The 21,191-nt window shown below is 44.3% G+C and overlaps 2 protein-coding genes across 2 annotated transcripts; both read left to right on the plus strand.

Moving 5' to 3' along the window:
* The first annotated feature begins 3 nt into the window (after positions 1 to 3).
* Positions 4 to 4,087, plus strand: zgc:172323 (uncharacterized protein LOC564165 homolog). The gene is made up of 11 exons (XM_068730069.1): positions 4 to 227; positions 430 to 589; positions 784 to 933; positions 1,462 to 1,581; positions 1,673 to 1,768; positions 1,853 to 1,987; positions 2,077 to 2,187; positions 2,271 to 2,381; positions 2,532 to 2,656; positions 2,758 to 3,783; positions 3,994 to 4,087. Exons 1-11 carry the CDS (start codon positions 4 to 6, stop codon positions 4,085 to 4,087), a joined length of 2,352 nt encoding a protein of 783 aa, XP_068586170.1.
* A 6,779-nt stretch (positions 4,088 to 10,866) lies between these two features.
* Positions 10,867 to 16,777, plus strand: prdm13 (PR domain containing 13). Its single transcript, XM_068730057.1, has 4 exons — positions 10,867 to 11,034; positions 12,550 to 12,681; positions 12,775 to 12,895; positions 15,100 to 16,777. The coding sequence occupies exons 1-4, from the start codon at positions 10,867 to 10,869 to the stop codon at positions 16,587 to 16,589; spliced, it is 1,911 nt and encodes a 636-aa protein (XP_068586158.1). The 3' UTR covers positions 16,590 to 16,777.
* The last annotated feature ends 4,414 nt before the right edge of the window (positions 16,778 to 21,191 follow it).

A 21,191-nucleotide genomic window follows, 5' to 3' on the forward strand; every position in this document is an offset into this window, starting at 1 on the left:
GCCATGAGCCGCAGCCCGGAGAGGATCTCGTCCTACCGCCGTCACTTTGAGGACAGCAGCAGCTCGTCCTACCAGGTCAGGGTGTCCAGCCCATCCCCCGCCAGGAGAGACGCCCGTCATGCCTCCGCCGGTTACTGCTGCAGAACCGGGGCCGGCGGCATGCGTGTGGAGTCAGCGGGACGGAGGACCGCCTCGACTGCACGCAGGACTCGCACGGCAGGAGCAGGGTAAGCCACAGTGCCTACAGATGGACAGATGTAGGGTTTATGAGTAAGAGGGCTGTACAGTTAGATTATTTGTCATTGTACTGTAAATAAAGGCTCTCTTTCAAGCCATTTTGGAGTACTTTTCTTTATCATATTTTCTCATGAAATGCCATCTAGCTCTTCAAAATCCAAATGTCTCTTTGGCCCACAGGTCACCTTTCAGGATGAGTGCAGGAGCCATGGTCTGTGTTGGGCCAAGTGGAGAACTTCCGATGGATCTGGATGTGGCTGCTGCCGAAAACCAAGAATTCCTCAGCACCCGTACAACTGAAAGACAGGAGATGGTCGTCCTCAATGACAGACTGGCTGTATACATTGACAAGGTCAAGCAGCCTTCAAACTAACCTCATTTGACTCGTATTTGTCAGGCCTGGGTAAAAAAATGCCTTTCGTTGAAAAATGGGAGCATATTACTCTCACCTCTTTGAGCACATGGGCAGGGAACATATTGTTGTGTCTGGTTCAGACACACTCGAAATCACAGAGGAGGTTGTTTTTTTTTTTTGTGTGGTCACAGGTTCGCTCACTCGAGCAGCAGAACAAGCTTCTGGAAGCGGAGATCGAGGCCTACCAGAACCGCTTTGAGAGTCCATCAGGTCTGCGCCTCCTATATGAGGAGCAGCTGAGGGAGCTGAAAAAGATTGCCGACCAGATGAGAGTTCAGCGGGTGAGACAGAATTCTCCGAGCCACACATCGCCTCCGTTTCCCCTTTTACATTTCAGACGCTCAACAGAGCGTGAGGACTGAATTCTTTGTTTCCGGCGGAGGTTTACACCTCACTGAGCTGTAGCGGGATCCATCCAAGCAACGATACAAGACGTCAACTTGGTGTTTTCAAGGTTCCTTACCTGGTAACAGGCTTATTTCTGGCAGGCAAATGGAGAGGTGCCTCAGCGTGTTAAGGTGTCATGGAGTACAGCTGTCTTCAGCTATGTGTTATGCACAGATGAGATGGCTTGATTGTACATCTGAAGACACACACACACACACACACACACACACACACACACACACACACACACACACACACACACACACACACACACACACACACACACACACACACACACAGGAATGAAGTTAGGATATAAAATGCAAAATGCAAAAGTGGCTGATCTACATTTTGCACACCCCCATGCACACACCTTCAAATCTAATAGGCGACCATATTAATTCTGGCTTCTTGGTTTTCAGGACATTTCCTTGGCGGCTAAGGAATCCACAGCTGCTCAACTGGAGGCAATCAAAATCAAATACGAGGAGGCAGTGGGGCTGAGGAGGAAAGCTGAGTTAGACATTGAAACCTTCCGTCCAGTAGGTTACATTAATTAGCCGGTGTCTCCTTCATCATTGAATTAATTTACAGTCCCAAACCCACGTGTTAACCATGGTGTGTGTTCTTCAGGATGTTGACAAAGCCACCTCCTCGCGCATTGCCTTGGAGAAGAAGCTGGAGCAGATGGAAGTTGAAATTGAATTCCTGAAACGGGTCCATCAACAGGTAGATACTATCTACTATGTAAGAAGCACGTAACTAGTTTGCCTTCCACTTTTGTATGATGACTAACGATTTCCTTTTTCCCAGGAAATTGAGGAGCTCATGGCACGGATCTACTCAGCTCACGCGTCGGCTCAGAGTGCATTCACCCTGCCTGACCTGGCAGCTGCTTTGAAGCAAATCCAAACGCAGTACGACGACATCGCTGCCAAAAATCTCCAGGTAAAATAACCACACATCAGCGAGGTCCGAGATCAAGTTCTTTGCGTTGTACATTAAATTCATGTAAATTTTTCCTTCCTTATTTTTAGGAAATGGATTCATGGTATAAAAACAAGTTTGAAGATCTGACCAGTAAGACGTCAAGGCATGTGGATAGGGTTCGAAGCGTTAGAGATGAAATAGCAGGTGCCAAAAAGGACGTGAGTATCCAAAGGGAAAATGAATGAATGAGGCTTGACTGACAATCGATATTAAATTACTATAATCATAAAAATATCTCCAGATCCAAAGCAAAGACCGTGACTTGGATGCCCTGAGGAGCAAGAATGAAGCTCTTGAGGCCAAGATCCGAGAGGCACAAGAAAAGTACAAGAAGGAACTGGAAGACCTGCAGGTAAAGATTGACTCATACAGTCCGAGGCTGCAAACTGGGTCACACCAGAGTCGATTGTGAACACATACGCTTACTTTCATGCATGCAGACACAAAGCCAACACAATACTTCACTAGTAACAGTAATATTATGGCTCTGTTAACCTAATAGGCTCGGATTGAGGCCCTGCATCTTGAGCTGAAAACCACAAAGGGAAAAATTGCACTGCACCTGCGCGAATACCAGGAGCTTCTGAATGTCAAGATGTCTCTGGAGATTGAGATTACAACATACAGGTGAAGGAAAAATGACTTATAATTGATGTAGTGCTATGAAATATTTTAAATAAATGTAAACAAAAGTTTTGTCCTTTTCAAATATTTGATTTTCGTTACAGAAAGCTTATTGAAGGAGAAGATCTGCGGCTCTCTGACATGATGCAAACCCTGTCCCTTACCAGCTGTAGCATGGGCGCCATTGGTGGTGGGATGAGCTTCAGTGGAGGAGGAGGAGGCACGGGGGGTGTTAGTGGAATGGGTGGCGGGATGATGGGAGGTAGTGGTGGAGGTGTCGGAGGCATGGGGAGTGGAGTAGGAATGGGTGGGGGCATGGGTGCAGGAGGCATGGGCACAGCTCAAGGCGGTGGGGCTGGAGGAGTGGGTGGAAGAATGGCTGCTGGTGGTCCGGATGACAAGAAGGGTCCTGTTGGTAGGGCAGGAGGGGCAGACATAGGTGGCGTTCATGGATTGGGAGCTGGGGGTGGAGGTGTAGGAGCTGGTGCTAGGGGTGTGGGTACCGGTGGAGGCAGGGGAGGAGTGGGTGCTGGAGGAATGAATGGCGATGGCGCTAGTGCTGGTATTGGGGGTTTGGGCACTGGGGCTGGAGGTTTGGGCACTGGTGCTGGAGGTGTAGGTAGTGGTGCTGGAGGTGTGGGCACCGGTACCGGAGGTGTGGGTACTAGGGCCGGAGGTTTGGGCACTGGTGCTGGAGGTGTGGGAGTTGATGGAGGTGTGGGATTCGGCACCGGAGGCAAAGGTGAGGGTGGTGTTGGAATGGGTGGAGGTGGTGGCACTGCGGGTTCAGGTGGCATGAGCGGCACTGGCAAGGGGTTTAGTATAGGAAATGGCAGTGTTGGTGGAGGGACGGGTGATGGGATTGGCGGAGGCATAGATAGGGATGGAGGTAAAGATCGTGGAATGGGTTCTGCTGGGATGGGTGGCGGAATCGGAGGCAATAGAGGAACTGGGGATGTGGGGGGAGGTGTTGCACTGTCAGGCATTGGTGGAATGGGGAAGATTGGTGGAGGAATGGGTGTCACTGGTGGGACCGGGATGGGATATGGATCCGATGGATATGACGGCAACAATGAGCCCTACGCAGAGCAGGCTGTGGAGCTGACGGAGAGGAGGACGGTACTCATTAGGTAAAGGTACCATCAGGTATTTTTTCTATTTCTTTTATACATACATTCTTTGTATCGCAGCAGTAAAACTCAGAAAATAAAATCAGACATGCCCATGCTTAGGAAATAATGACTCAACGTGTTTTAAACCTGCTTTTACAGCTACTTTGAGGTCCAACAAGCTTCTTTTTCATACTTGAGCCTTCTGCATTCTGTGTCCTCCCCCTACAGAACTGTTAAAAATGATGATCAGGTGCTGGAGATGGACCACCAGGAACAGACCTACATCATCACCGGTGCAGCCGACGACTCCGATGACGAATGAGCAGCATGAATCCCCAATTGACCTCCCCTCGCCCTTAAACCTCCACGCCCCTCTGAGCTTTGCACTGACCAAAGCCCATGTCTGGGCACTGACCTTCGCCCTTTGCCCTGGACAAGAAGACCATGAATGACCTTTTGCCACAGAGTGAAACCTTCATCTCATAGGGTTTAAATATGCTTCACTAACACTAAACATGGTCTCTAAACTTTTGTGTGCCTTACACCCCCCCCCCCTCTTTTCTACTTGCTGCAAATAAAGCTATCAGCATTCAATTACCTTGTCTTTTTTGTGTTTGTGCTTGAGGTGCCCTACAGGACACAGGATGTTATCAATACTACGTTCATGAAATGCATATTTTTTGCTCAACTGAGAGAGATGTTGCTTATTTTGATAGTTTGGGCTGGGAAGGATAAAAATTGGAAAAAGGGGAAAGGGAGTATAGCGAGGGAACAGCAAAACCGAGAGAAAGACAGAATCACCTGAGGGTCAAGGCGGTCGCTCTGACACTTTCTGGAGGGCTAAGGAATCCGTCAGTCAAATTCTGTCCTGCAGCGGAGTGACGGCACACAGCCGTTTCCTGTCCTCATTCCATCTACATCCACACCTTTTCCTCCTGCTGCTGATTGGGAGCGATTGGCTCTGGCCAGCAGATGCCAAACACAGTCAGTGTCCTGCTCAGGGGCGTAGAGCAGAGACATGCAACACATCCGATCCTCGGAGAGAAACTGCAACAAAAGACAGGAACAGGACCAGTGTTATTATGGAAACAAAAGCATAGCTGTGCCATCATTATAATAATGACTTCAATCAAGTGGAGATCAAAAACCTTATATTATATCACAGTGGAATAATTCTACAATAGTGGAAACCTAAAAAAAAAAAAAGATGGCAATGATCACAGTAATAAATAAATGCACATATTTAATTGTTATCTGCCTAATATCTAATGCTTCAAATGTGATAATAATACATTTTGGAAAGGATATGTTGGTTAAACACTCTAATTCCTGAGAATTTGGAATACAATTAATTTAACAAAACAATAACATTTCCAACTCACAAAACAAAAATAAATTAAAAAAAATGTAATGTAATGTATTTTTTACACAATCCAACTTATGATTCAGATGACAACATAATGAAAAACAAGCAAGATGAAACCAAATTACCGTAAGTATTTGGAGCCAAAGCGCCTCTCTTTATAATAATACAGTGATGCCTATCTGCATCACTGTATTATATCATCGCTTAATAAATCATTTTTGCAATGTTTATGCACAGACTTCATGTTGAAGCAATCAATAGTTCTCTCGCACATCGTTTCCACAAGCTCATCCCACCCGACCGCGCGGGAGACAATTAGTTTGAGCCTAGAACTGTCAATCGGAGATATAATGAGCAGCCGCGAGACGGTCATATCATTAGATCACATTTTGATACCGCGAATTATTTAATGTGCAGCCAACCCGAACGATCAGCGGCCTTTACATTTAGGCTCAAGTTCAGGGAGCTAAATGCACTTCTCATCAATATGATAAGATGGAATTTATTATCAATATAATTAACAGGCAAGGGGGATTCATTGAAACTTGCGCGTGTGTATGTGTGTGGATGCGGAGCTCTCCATGGTGCTTCGTCTTCACGGAGGAAAAACGGACGCATTGGAAAGGACGAGTGTTGTCTTATCATTCAAATGAATAAATAAAATACACACAAACCTGCTGCCTTCGCAGACGCAAACAGTTTGTCAAAAAGCATTCCCTACAAATGATCAAATCACAAATGTGAGGCACTTTTTAGTTTTTATATATATTTGGCAAATTTAGACACAAATTATTATTATTATTATCATCATCATGATTATCATAATTATTGTTGTTGTATGTTGTGTGTATCACCATTATTATAATAATAACTATTATTATTATTATTGGGATTATCATTCATATTTTTGTTTGACTGATTACTGCAAAATATCCACTACAAAACAGAAAAATAAAAAAATATACATTTTAACTGTCTAAAAAAACATGACATGAGGGGAAAAAAAAGGCAATACAATTATTCAGATATTTGTTCAAATAATAACCATGACTTCGGTCAAAACATCTGGCCTCGTTCAAACATACAGGCCAGCCAAGGTTACGTGTCTTTAAACGTGCTCTTTGCCATCATAGATGTTTTGCTCCCGCTTTTAGTTTGCAGAAACACGCCGCGCAGCCAGTTGGGTCACTAACCTCCGTCCATTTAAGAAAACACGGTTTTAGTCGGAGCAGAGGGAGAGACCTCCTTGCATTCACCAAGAAGGGCAAAAGTTGTGACTTTCTTTGAAACCAGCGATTTTCTGTCACTTTGTGCGTATGCTTTGGGTGGCTAAATCCCAATTAGGGTCGGCTGACACGCTGCTCTATTCACGCAGAGCCGCGCCTGCATACATTTGCCTAGGAATGAACTTCTCAAATAGATCTCCTGCTAAATGCGTCGGACAGCAGAGAGAATTGGCCTGAGTGACACTTTCTTTCCGAGGCGCTCGAGTGAGAAAAGGTATGAATTTATAAGGTACACCGAAACATATCAATTCACGCAAACTTCACACGCTTTTATCCGCGGCTGCTCATGCGAGACAAAGTGAGTTTAAGTCAGGGAAATGTGGCCTGAAAAAGCCCGGCGCATAAAAAAAAAAAGAAGAAAAAACTTTGTAGAGACTTTGAATACCGAAACGGTGCAGCCCACTTCGGTGGGAGGAAAAAAAAAAAAAAAAAAAGAAGAAGAAGAAGGGGAGAAAGCATTTTGAATGAAATCACGCATGAGCAGCGTTGAATCAGGTGCCGTTTATTCGGCTCCTCTCTAATGCGATTTTGAATATTAGTCTGGGTTAAAATCCCAATCATGTCATCTGGTGGGAGTCCCATACAAGCATAATTACTATTCAAACGCGTCGCTAATGTCCCACCCGCATCAAGGCAGCTGGTCTGCCTCTGGTGCAGCTTGCATCTTTCCCCCAGGTTTCTCAGAGAGAAGAAAACACCTTTAACGTGGTGGGTGTCAAGAGAGAAAATAAAAAAAAAAGAGGCGAGGAATAAGATAAACAGGCCCGTCCGAAAGCTCTTTCCTCTTTGTTTGAGATCTGAAAGGAATAATAATACGTTCTGATTCCTTTGCTGGAGAGAGTTCAACCTGTCCCCGAAAACCAAAAGCGCGAGGATTTAAGATTTCTTTTTTGTAATTAGGCTATAAGAAGTGTGACCAAATAAATGTGAGAGGTGCCGAAGGTGTGGGCTTACATGCGGAGAAATAAATGGATTTAGACAAACACGGAGTCATTTCCAAGACGTGGGAATCTGTGAGAAATAGGCCACGCTGCTAAGTGGGACAATGATTGGGCTCCTCTGAATGGACCCCCAAACAAAGTTTATGGGTCGACATAAAAAATGTGTTTTCTCCCGAGCTCGGAGGGGTCTTAAATGGTAGGCCATTGAAACCAGTCCAGGAGAGGTGGTGGTGAACCCTTGGCACCCCTGAAGTATAGTCGGGGAGCTTGAATGCAGATCCCTGGTGGGGCATTGCTCTCTGTATTTACCGCGTTGCTTTGCAGACAGGTTGTTCCTCTATATTCATGGCTCATTAAATGGCCAACCAGTTAAATCAGAGCCCCACCGTTTAGACAGTTAAAAAAAAAAAAAAAGGCTGGCAAGAGCCAGGCAGAGCCGCCCATAAAAAACGTCTTGAGACTGCGATTCTTCTCCGGCCGTTATTTACGTTTATTAAAGAGGCGCGGGGTTTGATTTAAGGGATGCGCACTGGCGGAATGCTGTTGATTGACGCCGCGATATTGTCCCAGAATAAAGATCAGACCGTGTAATTAATGTGTCTTTTTTTTTTTTAAGAAGCACGAGGAACAATACCGCTGGTCAAGCCATGTAATTTCCTTTAATTTTCCATCCCATTTGCCTCCAACACTCTGACACCGAGCCTTTTGACTGCTCTTCGGGGCTTCAGAGCGCACAGTGGAGCGGGGAGATTCACCCCCAGCGAGAAAAAGTCTTCGCCTTTTTCTCCCTCCTCCTCCTCCTCCTCCTCCTCCTCCTCCTCTTCCTCGGAGAATAATTCATTTCACTGTGGAGAAGTGCGGGGCTTTAAAAGAAACCAGCGCAAGGGTGGATGGGAACCAGCCGCAAATGGCGAGGCGTTAATAAATAACCCCCTCCGCACAGCCAGGCGCAAACATTGCGCCCATTGATGAGATTGTTCGCGTGTCGTTCAGGCTCTTTGACTGACTGTGGAGGAGCGCGGGGAGGAGAGAGAGGGAGAGAGGAGAGACGAGGGATGCCTGCGGAGAGAGAGAGAGAGAGAGAGAGAGAGAGAGAGAGAGAGAGAGAGAGAGAGAGAGAGAGAGAGAGAGATTAATGTCTATTAGTTTATTTACAGCATTTGTTAACTGAACACACTGAATTCAAACTGGAATTATTTAAAGCGCTGATTTAATCCGAGCTGTGGATCGTGTATCATTGTTGTTTCGTGTTGGTTTATTTCTATTTTATTTTATGAATTCGTATCAAATACTGCATGGAGGTATAACTCCAATGACTTTTGGACATTTTATTAATTAATTAATTTATTCTAAACAGTCCAGGGGATTTTGTTTGCTAGCACAAGAATAGGCTACGTGTCCACAGTGGACAGGTCAGAGGTCAAAGTGTTAATGGTCTGAATTGATCGCCCACAGGTTCCTCTGTTCTTCCTCTCTGCTCAGACTCATCATCAGCATCAAAAGGCTCCAATAACGTGAGACAACCTGCTGCACAGAGCCACGTGTTCTCCCTTTCTCTCCGAAGTCTCCAATCATAACACATCCATTCATAGAGAACCTGCGCCAACCAACCAGAGAGTCAACCATTGCAGGCCTTTAAGATCCGTTTAGCATTAGAGTCATGTGATCTGAAGTAGTGTATGCCTATATGTGAATATGTTCCATGATAATGAGGTTACAGTTGAGCTGATGGTCCATCACAGTTCTGATTCAAATGTTTCATTGGACTGTTTTCATGTTTGCTTATCAATGACGCACAGTGAGACATGTGTATCCATATGGCAATTTTTTCAGATTATTTATTTTTTTTAGATTATTTTAATCAATTATTTGATCCTTCTGACAAAAATCCACCTTTAAATGACACCAACCATTAGAAACCAACAGAAAAAAGGCATTGTCACAAAAGCAGGGCTGCTTTTCTTCGATCAATGCACAATTTTGGAGATACGTTTCTAAAATGATTTTTTTTGTCGTAAAATAAATAAATCAAGACAATCAAGACCCTCAAATCGATTAGTCAAACATTTAAAATCAATTATTTATTCACAGTATTTTAATCTGACTTGGGGACGGCTTTGACAATGAATTTAGAATGAAAATATTAAAGTAAATATTTAAACATTTTATTCACCAAATATCATATTTTCTTCTAATGCCTTCAAAATCTATTTACATAATATTCATGGGAATATTTTTGCTGATATTGTGAATTTAGAGCAATTTATAATTAATTACTTATAATTCATAATTATAAATGAATATTTTGTCAGTAAAACGCCTGAATTGAGCTACCATTTAGATATGAAATAGTGTAATTATTACCCCCTAAAGAAGATTTGTGGATTGTTTTTTTCTGGCCCTTGCACACTGATACAGCTGAATATACGTGTTGAACGAGGAAGACAAGACGAGAAAACCACAAGTGTGTGCGTTGGGAAGATGGGGATGGTTGTTCTTTAGTCGTTGTTTTTTTCCTCTCTCTCTCTCTCTCTCTCTCTCTCTCTCTCTCTCTCTCTCTCTCTCTCTCTCTCTCTCTCTCTCTCTCTCTCTCTTTCTCTCTCTCCCTGCTGCTGGTTCCTTTTCAGTACCTGCCTGATCTCCACCCGGCACACGCCGAGAGTCAATAGAAGTTAACAAGTCCTCTAAACTTTCCTGCTCTTTTGTTAAACTGCGGGAACAAAGGAGGAGGGAGAATAAAGCGCTTTGAAGTGGATAAAACCTCAAAGAATGCCAGCCAAGTAGATTTAAAGTAGCCGCTGATTTCCAAAACCTGGCCTGAAAGGAGAGAATGGAAAAGGGTGAGGATTTATGGATAAATTATACAGTGGATTTGTCAGTTAAAATATCGGAACTGTCCGGAGGACAAAGCCACATGCTGAGGATTAATGGTCGCTCCGGACCTTTGATTCTGCTCCCTCTTTTCTCTGCTCTTGACAAATTGGATTTTGGGGATGGGAAGGTCGCCTGGCCCTTTGTGTCTCTTGACCGTTTTGGAGCAATTCATTATGCGGCGGGGTGAGGGAAAGTCTCCATGTGACCAGGCCGGCCCGTTTTACCCCTCTCCACACAGCTGCTGGGAGAGCCCAACTCTCTCACACTCACTCACTCACTCACTCACTCACTCACTCACTCACTCACGCACACACACACGCACACATGCGCGCGCTCAGACTCGCTGCTTCAAACTCAAGACCGCTGCCCCCCTTCTCCCCCCCTCCCTCCCCCTTTAAACTACCTTATAGCACAGCATCACCTCGGGAGGGGTGGAGGGCGCGGAGGGTTGTTGAGGGGGGGGGGGGGGGGGGGGCTACCTTGCCTGCACCATCACTAGAAAAGCCGGAGAGCATAACGCCAACACATCACTTTGAGGGCGGATATCGGCCGGTCCTCATCCTCTCTTCCTCCTCCTCTTCTTCTTCTTCCTCCTCCTTCCTTGCACTCTCCCACTCGGTCTCCATCAGTCTTCATGGTTCTGATCTCACCCCACGCCATGCAAGCCACCCGGGCGTCCTCCACCGTCAGTGTGTTTGCGGACTGCAGCGTCCCGGCCGCGCTCCGGATAGGACCGGTACCGGGCGTCTTCAAACTCGGGAAGTACGTGTCGGACCGCAGGGAAGTCGGACCCAAGAAGAAGGTGAGTTAAAGAAAACTATAAAAAAACACAGAAAACATTTCATGAAAATGTGTTTCTCTCTAAGCTGTAGGGTTTTTTTGGGGGTGTGCGACGTCATAAATGCGTTTTATTTTGAAATGTGTCGAGGTGCTGCGGGTTAATCAGGTGCATTCGATAGCTTTGAATGAAGGTTGCTATATTTTTAAATACACTTTCATGGACCACTTTTATTACCAATTTTGTTATTCAAAAATTGCATCAAAAACTTTTCTTTTCCAAAAGTTTTTATTATTTTTTTAGTGAACAAAATTGACAATAAATAACCCGCTTTAATGTCTAAACACACTATCTTGTACTCGCTTTAAATTTCAGCGTGCGTGGTATTAAAAACGAACGGACTGACTTGGATTTTAAGGCTGCACTGTCAAACTCCATCGGGCCTTCGCTTATTAATTGGTTTGGCCTGTCAAGTTGGAAATAATTGAGCTCCATTAGTGGCCGACTTGTCAGTCTGTGCTTCTACTTAACCGGCCTAATGGGCGACCCGGCTCTGCTGTGTGGGATTTCATGCCCTCAGCCGCCTCACATTTCACCGCCTGGCGGGCCTGTTATCCCGATGAGCCGTTTAATTTTAATGCAATCCGGCCACAGAAAGATGCCACCGAGGCCGTGGCCGCAGCCTGGGGCTATACGAACATTGTTGATAATAATACAACTTATGAAATATAGAAACAAACAAACCACATTCGTGTTTTTTGGACTGGGATTATTCTGAGCATGTGTGGAGGTAAATCATATTTTTTTTTAAGTCCAGAGGAGCAGAGCATTAGAAAAATAAAAGTCTCTAGACATTGAAATAAAAAATATTAGAAGAAAAAAAAAAATCAAACATTCAAACACACCTATTTTCTTCACACGCACAGGAGTAAACAATTTACGGCTCTGGGTGCATCTATAACCGCACCCTGTTATTGTTGGGAGCTGTCAGCGGCTGTGATTGATGCGTCTAAATGCGTGGCCCCGGGCTGCCGGCGATCATCAGGTGCAATCTCCGTGTCAAATGTCACGCTTCGATCTTTAATGTCCTTGAACAGTTTAGAAACGCTCTGACACTCCTCAAATTCGTTTCCCATATCAACTCAATTAGGCCCGAGTGTCATTCTCTTTAGTAAATTATCAGCAGAGCGGATAAAGACGCATTAAGCGCGCTTTGGTCATGCGTGGCCGAAGCACCTCCAGGTAACGCAGCAGACAGACACTGACAATAATGGCGAGAGAATTCGTGAAACAAATAAATTAAAAACAACAAAATAGGGTGATTCATAAATAAAGTGGGTGAAGAAAAACTGCAGATGTTGAGCTCTTTCAAAAATAAATAAAATAAAGAGGCCAGCTGTAGCCTAAATATGTATTTAGTTAAAGGGGGACATGTTAAATAGCCTCGGTGTTCACATTTCTCATCATTCCTATCATACTGTATATATAGTCAAAATGCCTCGCGCTCATTCTGAACCGTTTGTCTGCATTGGCTTATAGATCCGCTTGGTGCGAGGGGAGTTCGTGGATGAGTCGGGCTGTCCCGTGCCAGACTGGATCGGACTGATCCGCGCCGCTAGGAACAGCCAAGAGCAAAACCTCGAGGCTGTGTCGGACTTACCTGGCGGACAGGTGAGTGTTCCTCACATCACACGTTTGAGGCCGGATGTACGCACATTTGGACACTTCAGTGAATTTCAGCTCCTCTTTTTTTTCTGTTTTAAGATTTTCTACCGCGTGCTGAGAGAAATCCCCGCAGGAGAGGAGCTCAGTGTTTGGTACTCCAACGCTCTGGCCCAGTGGTACGACATCCCCACCACGGCCACTCCCACGCACGACGAAAAAGGTAAATCCGACCGCTAATAATGACCCAGAGAGTTCAGCCAAACGACCTATATTATCTGGAAATGAAGTGATAGGAATTACAGGGAAATGACCACCCGAGCTCTGAATTATAAGGATCCACTGTATATCTGGCTGTGAACAGACGTGGAGCTTTGGGGATTTAAGATGTAATACTGATGATAATAATTAGAAATACCATATCAACTTTAAGTTCGACGTTTTTTAATGCGTAAAGATGTTTACTATCACGTCTGAGTGGGCTCCCGTGTCTACAGAGAGGGCTGCCATTGACACAACATCGACATGTTGAGGGGTCCATCACTGCACAGTTAAATGACTGCCAATACCCGTGATGTGCCTCCTTTATCGCTCAGTGATGGAAATCAATTGGATGTTGTTTTTACCTCAGGCAGCCTATTTTTTTATTTTTTTTATCTATTCATTTATTTATAGAATCCCAAACGATACCACGTTTGTTTTTCATTCAACGAAAAATAAAATAAATTTAAGAATCACTTTCTTTTAGAAAAACAACATCGTTAGATTCGTTTAAAAAAAGGGATGATCGCATTATCAGGCCTATGACACTGTTTAGCCAGATGAAGGTGAAGCCTTTAATCATTTGGAGTTGGCTATTATTAATTCAACATTTACGAGAACAACTAACTCCGATTTTAGGAATTTTAGACAATAAAATAAACAGCACAATTAATGGGGCACTACAGTCCGATTTCAGCTTTTATCACCACAGACATTATTTCCTTTCAGAATATCTGAAGAGTTCTTGTGTGAGTTTTGTCATCAGCCTGTGTTGCGACTTTGAATCGGTTTGTTTGGGCTAGTAATGATAATTTGGCGGTTGCGCTTGGGGATTAGTCCCTAATCTTGGCAAAACACCAGCTCGGAAGGAACTAATCTGTTTAAAAAGATTATTATCAACAGACAGTTTGCGGGGAATTCCATCAATTGACGATGATATTTGGATTACATGTTTTATTTGGACCGGGAAGGGCCTGTTAACTAATTGAATAAATATAAAAAAAACAAAAAACGGTGAAGCTTCAAATGATATGAAACTTGCGCCGGGAAAAGATAATAATAATAATTGCAATAAAGTAATTACGGTACTTAAAGCATCATTAAAAAAAAAGAAGAATAAAGAAAATAATTAAAAGCATAAATTGACGCGTCTCGGTGACCATGGAAGAAGAAAGAGGGTTGGTGATTCAGTTGCGAGACTGAGGTTAACAAATGTCATCGCGTCATTAATATTCATGTATTCAAAAGCAAATAAATTCAAAAACAAGTGCTTCACGGCAAATTAGGTGGGTGCGTCAAGGTATTGTGGCCTAATGAATGCTAACTTTTATATGGGGTGTATATTGCCCTGATTCTCCGGCCCAACACCGTGTGCGCTCCTGGACATACGCTCGCTCCCATTATTAGGCGTCAACAGATGGGCCCGCGCCATTGTTTCTGGAGACTTGCGATTTCAAGCAACAGCTGCTGTCACTTCCACGGGAAAGCGCACAGAGAGGGAGAGTGCCGCGTTCAATGCATCGGTTCCTGGGCGCCAGATTGGGCAGGGCGTTTGCTCTTTTGATGGAGACCATAAACAATGGCCCGTATGAGGATTACAAAATCATTACATCTATATTAACCTCTGAGTGCTCGACTGGGGGGCGGGGGTCATTAAAATGGCCTCCTGGGTCTGTTACCATTTGGCACCAGATCTTAGACACCGGATCACATCTATCCTTATATTTGAATTTATAGGTGATGAGCAGCAGTGCCTGATGGAAATGTTGCTCTTTAAAAAGGGACATTTCCAAGGGAAGATGTTTTAATATGACAACCCCTGCATTTTGATGGCAACACACTGCAAAATGTATGTATTTTCGTTTACATCACACCCTCTGTACAATTTGTGTGCGCGTGCTGCTTGTAACCCTGACCATTATGGTGGTTTGAGAGAAGAAGGGAGGGGGGGGGGGGGGGGGGCACTTGTCCGCGTAGGCGCTCACAGGTCTTTTCTCTACAGGTTGTCAAAGCTGTTATTTTCATTTTACGCACGGACCTGGCATTTTACGCACGGGGATTTATAGGACATGTTCATGTCGGTATCTGGCTTCACGCTGTGTTGAGCGACTTAATGATCCGCATCCATCTGATAATTAATGCCACGTTTTGCTGTCTTCGCTACAGGTGAGGAGCGCTACATCTGCTGGTACTGCTGGAGAATATTCAAGTACCCGAACACGCTCAAGGCCCACGTCCACTTCCACTGCGCCCTGAGCAACGGGCGAGGGTTTGTGACCAGCGAGCAGGCCAGAGGGACGGAGACCTTCAGCAGGTCGCCGAAGTCTGGAGACATCCCCAACACTTCCACCTCTCCGAGGAGCGGCCACAGTAACTCCTCCATCTCAGACTCTGGCAGGCGGGCGGTGTCCTCCTCGCCGTTCCCGCACAAAGCGGGACTGTCAAAGAAAAGCAGCTCAGAGGAGCAAGACAGGGCCCTCGACATGAGCGTTACCTCAGCCAGAAACCAAGGACACATCCTCGGCTTCGGCGCCACATCCTCAGTGCTGAGCAGCATGGGCTTCCACCCGGGTGTGCGCTCGGCCTTCAAACCCACCGGCGTCGCCAAAGTGCCGGGCGCAGACGCCTCCAGAGACGACACGAACGGGAAGCTGGGCGGCCTGGGATTCAGCAAACTCATCGGGAACATGAAACCGATCCGCAACGTGGGCGAGGCTCTGAACGGAGGAGGGAGCCACCCTCCCAAGTGCGCACCTGCAATCATGGACTCCGCATCTCCAATGGTGCCATGCACAAACACAATCCGAGGTTTCCCGTTGCTGCCTCACATGGAGGAGACCTCGGCTTTTAAGCACGTAGATAGTCGGTTGCACCCCGGCCTGTCCCCATCCCGATACCCCCAGATGCCCCCCGGACTCCACTTTGAGCGGTTCTCCCTCCCTCACTTCGACGGTGTCAAGACGTATGGCGGAGACTGTAACATCCCACTCATGCCCCTCACGGTCTACAACGGGGAGCTTCTGTACAGCTCGCCTTATTACCCGCTCAAATTCCACTTCGGCAACCTCCTCAAGTACCCGGAGTCCATGTCCTACTTTGGCGCGCCCTCGCTGAACCACGACCTGGGCTCAATCACCAACATCGACCGGGAGATCGCCATGCACACGCAGCAGCTGTCCGAGATCTCCGCGGAGAAGAACCGGACGAGGCTGGACACGATGCCCGCCGGGAGCGCCAGCAACGCTGGCTCTGGCAAACCGAAAAAGGGACACCTGTGTCTGTACTGCGGCAAACTGTACTCGAGGAAGTACGGCCTGAAAATCCACATGAGGACTCACACGGGTTACAAGCCGCTCAAGTGCAAAGTGTGCTTCCGGCCGTTTGGCGACCCCAGCAACCTGAACAAACACATCCGGCTCCACGCGGAGGGGAACACACCGTACAGGTGCGACTTCTGCGGCAAGGTGCTTGTGCGGAGGCGGGACCTGGAGAGGCACGTGAAGTCCAGGCACCCCGGGCAGACGGTCAAGAAATTGGAGGAGAAAACGGGCGGCCTGTTCGAGGACGCGGAGCAAAAGAGCGACAATGACAGTGACGTGGACGTGTGCTTCACCGACGACCAGAGCGACCAAGAGTCGAGCAAAAATAACGACTGAGATGCGTCCGCGCGCACAGAGACACTGCTCATTGACTTTAAATTATGTACACGAGGAAAAATAAATGCGTTACATTTGAGACACTGACCCGTCTGAACTATGGCACCAACTTTTCTAAACTTAATGATAATTCGCAGTTGAATTATTACTTTTTGACTTAAAGGGAGTATTGTTTTTGTTTGGCGGTTTGTTTCATCATGACATATTCGAGCAAAAAAAAATATATGTTCCCATATATTTAATTGTTAGTCGCAGTTAGAATGTTCTTTGTCTCGCTCGTGGACACTGCAACAATGTCTCCCGGCTGTGCCAAATAACCTGTGGCCTTTGGGTTTTGGCACGCTCTCCTATCCATGCTGAAAACAACACTGGTGCGGCAGACAATTTCGTTCGTTTCAAATGCCCCAAAAAATCTGAATTGGTATCATTTTTTTTTATGCAAATGGTGAAATCTGTCTTCATCTGCAGCGTCTCAAAATACTGACAATTCTACAAAACCATCAAAACAACTGCACACAAAACGAGAACAATGATCCAACATCACTAAGAGACATTTTCATAAAAAAACAAACAGTCAAGGCTGAATATGAGACTTATCCTAAGATATATATTTTTGGTAGTTTTTTTTTAATGTCTCTCTCTGAGGAAGGATCTATGACTGAAGGCCTAATCCAAAAAAAAAAAAAAGAGCACTACATTCCATCACACTGGATATGGCCGCATTCTGGTAAATTATGAGCTGCAAAAGAATATGATTCTTTTTATTAATATTATTTTGACTTTGTTTTTATTGTAAGAAAAAACAAATGGCATTATTCCCACATTCCTTTCTAAAACTGTCAGTTGCACTTTAAAAACAGCAATGGGCATTTTCATTTCAACAGGACGGATGCATCGCGATTATTATAGACGGATTTATGGTCAGGACTTCATTAAAGACCTCGGATTCCCTGCGCCTCGCTGAGTAACACACTGTACTTAAATTTGCACTTTCTTGCCGAGGTTACGCTGCTCTTAAAGAAGCAGCAGCAGCAGCAGCAGCGCCCAGTTTATTTAAGGAGTTATTTCTAGAGAGAGGAAATTGTATTGATTGCAGTTATAGCCTATAAGAAGTGTAAAGTATGATATTTCACATTTCAGTGGAGAAGTGTTGTATACGTTTGTTTATAAGTGATATTGTCTATGAGCACAATATTTTACTCCCGTCCGTTAAGTCGTTGGTTTTTTGAATAAATTTAATTTAAAATATCCAAAAAAAAGTTGTTTGCGGTTTTCCTTTTTTTTTTTTTTTCCCCATCTGTGAGATGTTCAAAAATGAGTAACAACGTAATGCCATGTAAACCCGATTAAACTCTACGATATGATATGATATTCATTACGTTTGCTGTGTTGTTTTGTGTGGCACAAAGCCTTGAGAATGCGGTTGAACAGGATATGCAGATATGTATTAGTCATAACAGTTATACGACGCAGTAAAAAAAAATCCGCATTGATGCTCAGTCAGTCGGGCCTGTTGCCATCAAGGAGCACGTGCATGCACAGATGACGAGCCCAGCAAAGCTATAGTGTAATGGGGGTTTTCCCTCTTCTACTCCTTTTAATAATAATAATAATAATACAAAAAATAATAATAATGAAAAATATCTCCCAGAGGAAGAGGTATTTGGATGCTTAAATAATAGCAATACAGCAATGGATACGCTGTTACAAGTTCTGCATTAAAATGCTATGGGGCCATTTTACCCCAAATTAAAAACACATATTCTTCCTCTCACCTGTAGTGTTTCAGTATTTATCGATATATATTTTGGTGTGAGTTGCAGAGTTTTGGAGACATCGACCGTGGAGACTTCTGCCCTTTCTCCAACATAATGTCACTGTATGGCACTCAGCCATAAAAAATAAAAAATAAACATTTGGAAAACTCACAAGCAATAAGAGCATCAAATACTAGAAAAGAGTTCCTCCATCAAACTGCTCACAACAAGGTTCCAGATTATCTTGAGAAACCAGGTCATGACTTCCGGAAAGACACATTGCTGTTGAGTTTTCAGAAATTATTTTTTTGCCATATAGTCCCATTATATTAGAGAGAAGGCAGACATCTCTACAGACGATATCTCCAACACTTGGCAACACCAAAACAACTAGATTGATTAATAGCGCTACTTGATTTGGGGCTGAACTGTCCCCTTATTTAGGCTATAAGCAGCAACTTCACTAACATTAAATGCGAAATACTTTAGCATAGCATTACACTATCCTATTATTACAGCATGAGTAATTAGCATTTTTCAGTTCTCTGGTCGAGATCATTTATACCAATGTATATGCTGCATCATATTTATTATATGTTTTTGACTTGTACAGTGACTATATAGCTGTCAAATTAATGTAGTGGAGTAAAAAGTACAGTATTTCTCTGTGAAATGTAGTGAAACAGAAGAATAAAGTGGCATCAGAAGGGATTACTCAACTACAATTTTACTTCAGCACTGTCCCATTTCACCATACAATCCCCATGTGTTGAACCTTTGTTATTCGTATATGTATATAATATATATAATATATATATATATATAATTATTCAGACAGGTTTGTAGGTGGTAAAATAAAAGCTGCCACCTGGACTCCAGCAGGAAACACTGAAACACTTCAACTAAAAAATACATATAGCAGGACACATTTGAATGCACTCTACACACACACACACACACACACACACACACACACACACACACACACACACACACACACACACACACACACACTCAGACTACTGGTGCATCATGGATTGAGGTACAATATATTCCCTTTAAGAAATGTTAAATTGAAAAATGAAGAGACTGGTGAAAATTGCTCTTGGTTTTTTCAACATTAAGCACACATCAATTTTCTAGGACATAAAATGAGTCAGAAATAATGTAATCAGGCAGCGGACAAAGCACCCCCCCCCCCCCCCCCCCCCCCAAAAAAAAAAGAAGTTATCTACTAAGAAATGATGCAGCATGATGTGAAGAATAATCAAGTTTCAGTCTGTCACACAAGTACAAGTCCTGTCATGTAAAAAATGCTGGAAATTATTTCCACGTGTGACACATCCATTATAAAAGTGCACTCACAATAGAAACTATGTAATCCTCACATTTCCTTATCTGCACTATTCTGTTGGGGGGGGGGGGGGGGCTTGGGAGTAATCTGCTGGCCGCATTGTGTCAGCGGCCAAAACACTATCAAGTCCTCTGTGGCTGTAAATACTTTACTTACACTTTACACCACAGACAGAGATACATTCCACCTGCGCTCAGCTTCTCCACCATGCACGGCTTGCTTTAACTTACCAGCATTGATGTGAAGGTCTGGTTCTTACAGCGAAGCCGCGGGGGTCAATGTCGGCCATGCTAGCAGATACATCGGAACAGCGTGTAAATATGACAACTTTGGAGGATTTCTGTTCAACTAACTGCATCTCCTCCATCCGACATGCCAGAGTTACTGTGCGTATTCAGAAACTGTAAAGTACTCTAATTACTAAATTTCAAACTGTAATCCTACTGTACTGATGGTAAGTGATGTGGGAGTTTTTCCTTTTCCAATGCGAGGGTTCAAGTACAGAGGATGTCCTACGCTGTAAGGATCGTTAAGCACTCTGAGGCAGATTTGTGATATTGGCCTATACAAATACAAATAGAATTGAGAATTGAATGTGTCCAAGTTACCAAAAATCGTTCACTGTTCTGACCGTTTAGGGGTAAAGTTTTGCTTTCTCTCTTGGCTTGCTTGAGCTAGAAATGGGTTTTACTTTCCCTGGACACAGTAACTACACCATGAACACCTACATTCATTAGAAAGTGGCAGTACTGACCAACAAGTGGTGCTCCATACACTACCATCAATTCAAGCACTGCCTGTTTGGTGTCAACGGACTCGAGTGGGAGCTTTGACTCTGTCTCTAAAAAAAAAAAAGTGGCCTTTTCCTTCCAGATAACAACTACCCAAAGCCAAGCAGCCCACACACATCCTGAGGGTTGTTTTTTTTCCCATTAGAGAGGGTGAAATGGATGGATGGTGGCGTTGAGTGCGAGTCAGGTGCCTGCGATGGTTAAGATAGACCTGAACAAAAAAAAAGCAAAGCTTTTGATTTTTTTCCGGTTGATCTTTGTTCACCTGTTGGTCACAAGCGCTGCGCGGCGTTTGAAAGAATGAGATTGCAGATACCGGCAAATCAAATGAGATTTTCCCACAGGGGGGGACGGTGACCTCACTCTTCCCATAAGAAGAGTTCAGTGATTGCGTTCCCAAGCTATAGCTTTGTTGAACGGAATTATCCAGGGAAAAGAAAAGAGGGTCTTTGCAGTCGAAAGCAACGTGATGCATGTATACTTTCCTGGCAGATTTATTCCCTTGGATATTGTCAGATGAAAAGAAGAAAAAGGCCAGTGTGTGATGCACATGAAATCTTTCCTACCCCAACATGTATTCTCTTCATGATCGGACACAAAATGCACCCTTACGAATTCAACCCACAGGAACGATTGTAATTAACCCTAAAGTGTTTTCACTCTCAGCAGGGTCGGAGCTGTCTGTCCCTTTATGTGGCTG

The sequence above is a fragment of the Cebidichthys violaceus genome, unplaced genomic scaffold, assembly GCF_023349555.1.
Source record: "Cebidichthys violaceus isolate CVI_PGR_0920_01 unplaced genomic scaffold, fCebVio1.0.p SCAF_49, whole genome shotgun sequence".
In the NCBI taxonomy this organism is placed as follows: domain Eukaryota; kingdom Metazoa; phylum Chordata; class Actinopteri; order Perciformes; family Stichaeidae; genus Cebidichthys; species Cebidichthys violaceus.

What these genes read in the sequence shown, in the direction of transcription:
- zgc:172323 (XM_068730069.1), top strand. Translation starts at nt 4, where the DNA reads ATGAGCCGCAGCCCGGAGAGGATCTCGTCCTACCGCCGTCACTTTGAG. An exon ending in ACTCGCACGGCAGGAGCAGG is followed by an intron (nt 228 to 429) that starts GTAAGCCACAGT and finishes GTCACCTTTCAG; the next exon opens with GATGAGTGCAGGAGCCATGG. An exon ending in TAGCAGGTGCCAAAAAGGAC is followed by an intron (nt 2,188 to 2,270) that starts GTGAGTATCCAA and finishes AAATATCTCCAG; the next exon opens with ATCCAAAGCAAAGACCGTGA.
- prdm13 (XM_068730057.1), top strand. Translation starts at nt 10,867, where the DNA reads ATGGTTCTGATCTCACCCCACGCCATGCAAGCCACCCGGGCGTCCTCC. An exon ending in AAGTCGGACCCAAGAAGAAG is followed by an intron (nt 11,035 to 12,549) that starts GTGAGTTAAAGA and finishes ATTGGCTTATAG; the next exon opens with ATCCGCTTGGTGCGAGGGGA. An exon ending in TCCCACGCACGACGAAAAAG is followed by an intron (nt 12,896 to 15,099) that starts GTAAATCCGACC and finishes TCTTCGCTACAG; the next exon opens with GTGAGGAGCGCTACATCTGC.